The 2,040-nt window shown below is 50.4% G+C and overlaps 1 protein-coding gene across 1 annotated transcript in view; it reads left to right on the top strand.

The window, feature by feature from the left end:
* The window catches only part of SMO (smoothened, frizzled class receptor), a 51,558-nt gene that overhangs the window by 10,352 nt on the left and 39,166 nt on the right, over positions 1-2,040 (top strand). Inside the window, exon 3 of the mRNA XM_011995990.1 lies at positions 82-241. Coding sequence (XP_011851380.1) covers positions 82-241 — 160 coding nt within the window. The remainder of the gene's footprint in view (positions 1-81; positions 242-2,040) is intronic.

The following is a 2,040-nucleotide window of genomic DNA, read 5'->3' as shown; positions in this document are numbered from 1 at the left end:
TCCCAAGTTAAATGCATGTTTGATGTTGCCTCCTTGCAGTTACCATCAGATCAAGGAGGAAGGGTATGAACCTCTTTCCAGCCCATACTCTTGAGCCACTGCGGCCGGGCTGCCCCCTGCGAGCCGCTGCGCTACAACGTGTGCCTGGGCTCCGTGCTGCCCTACGGGGCCACCTCCACACTGCTGGCCGGGGACTCGGACTCCCAGGAGGAAGCGCACGGCAAGCTCGTGCTCTGGTCGGGTAAGTACTCCGGAGCCGGGTTGGGGGGGCGGGAGGTGCTGCGGTAAGACGGGGGCACCCTTGGAAAGAACAGGCTCAGGCCTGAGCCTCGGAGAGGGCGGGGACAGCACCCAGGAGAGTTGGAGGGACAGAGTCCGAAACTTTGGGGGCGGGTTACGTGCAGGATGGGACCCTCGGTCATGAGAAAGGGAGGGCAAGAAAGTTGACGAAGCGGGTCACAAAGGGCCCGAGCTGGTGGGTGAGCAAAGGATGGCGGGGATGAGGGGCCCGTGAGGAGGGGGCTCTAAGCCACGGGAAAAGACATTTTGTAAGAAGAGGAGATGCTCCACCTACTCTGGAAGCAGGGTGCCGGGGGATTCAAGGAGGTGTTCAAGACCCTGGGGAAATTGGAGTTGGAGAGGAAAAGGGGAGGGATGACGGTGGAAGAGGTTTAGGCATTTGGAGGGAAGGGTAGGGGGACATGATCAAGTGAAGTTTTGAAGGAAATGAAACCTCCTTAACGATGAGTTATTAGAAGGTGACCAGAAAGTCCTGGAAATCTTGATTTGGGAGACAGGAAAGAAGCCTGGAGAACTGTGATCTTGTCTGACTTTCACAGGAGATTTCATTCAGTTTGTGCATCTGAAAAACGGGCACTCTGACGCATGCAGGAGGTTATGAAGGAATAAGACCTTTCTAACGATTATTTGTGTGTTCTTTGGAAATTTGGTTACCCAGGCTGGTCAGGGCTGTGGAAGGACGCTTAAGTCTGGAGTGTTGAGAGCCTGTGGACACTTCCATGGTGGTTTGAAGTCCCAGAGCCCCCTCACTGGAGTGGCAGAGTCTGAAAAACTGCACACTGAACCCAAATGTCCTTCCTTAGCAGTGTAGAGTATACGCTCTCCCCACCTGTCACTTTTCTAGATGAGGCCTGGAGGGTGCTGGGGAAGGGAGCTGGCCTTATCAGCCCTCACTTCTAGCCAGTGTGATTCTAAAACCGTTCTTGAAAAAGAAAAGAAAACCAGGAGCCAGGAGCAGAACTGGGAGCCTCCCTCTTTTGACAGGGCTGGGGTACCCCATGTCTTAGCTCTGCCCAGGGGGCTGGTGAGGACCGTAATGTAGGGAGTGTATGTAGGCCGCCTGTCATTGACAAGTTCTCAGCCTTTGTCAGATGTTGGACAAGTCCATAAGGTTCCTGGCTTGGTTCAGATGCTGGAGGAGGAACTTGGAGGATGGTATCCATGGTACCCATAAGGTGGAGCTGCATCCTTTGTGGGGATCAGGTTCTAAAGTCAGCACAGCACGTTAGACAGAAACCATGTGTAATCAACAGTGGTTTTGAAAACTCTGCAGATTACTGTCGTGTAAGGTTGATGTGGTTTTGCATATACACTCCTTTTACGACGTTTGCATAAATGTGTTACATGTATACTCATACATAAGAATGGGTATACATAGAAGATAATAATTGCAATTTTAAAGTTACGTTCATGCAAAAGACTGAAAGAATAATAGTAATAAAAAGAACACCAAAGTAAGATTAAGCAAGGTTGCTATGAGCACCACTTGAGTTTAGGAGCGAGCTGAATGGAAAGTTCAAATCTCTCAGCACTAGAATCTTACCCAGTTCTGAGTTGCTCATACTGTCAAAGGATAATCTTTCTGTCCCTCTCTTTATTGATTTTGCAGGGACCCGTGGTTTAATTTTCCCAAGTTAAATGCATGTTTGATGTTGCCTCCTTGCAGTTACCATCAGATCAAGGAGGAAGGGTATGAACCTCTTTCCAGCCCATACTCTTGAGAGCAGCTGCTGAGCAGAC

This window comes from Mandrillus leucophaeus, unplaced genomic scaffold (assembly GCF_000951045.1).
Source record: "Mandrillus leucophaeus isolate KB7577 unplaced genomic scaffold, Mleu.le_1.0 Scaffold5, whole genome shotgun sequence".
NCBI lineage: Eukaryota > Metazoa > Chordata > Mammalia > Primates > Cercopithecidae > Mandrillus > Mandrillus leucophaeus.
The sequence above is the reverse complement of the archived record's forward strand: the minus strand, read 5'-3'. Positions and strand labels throughout refer to the sequence as shown.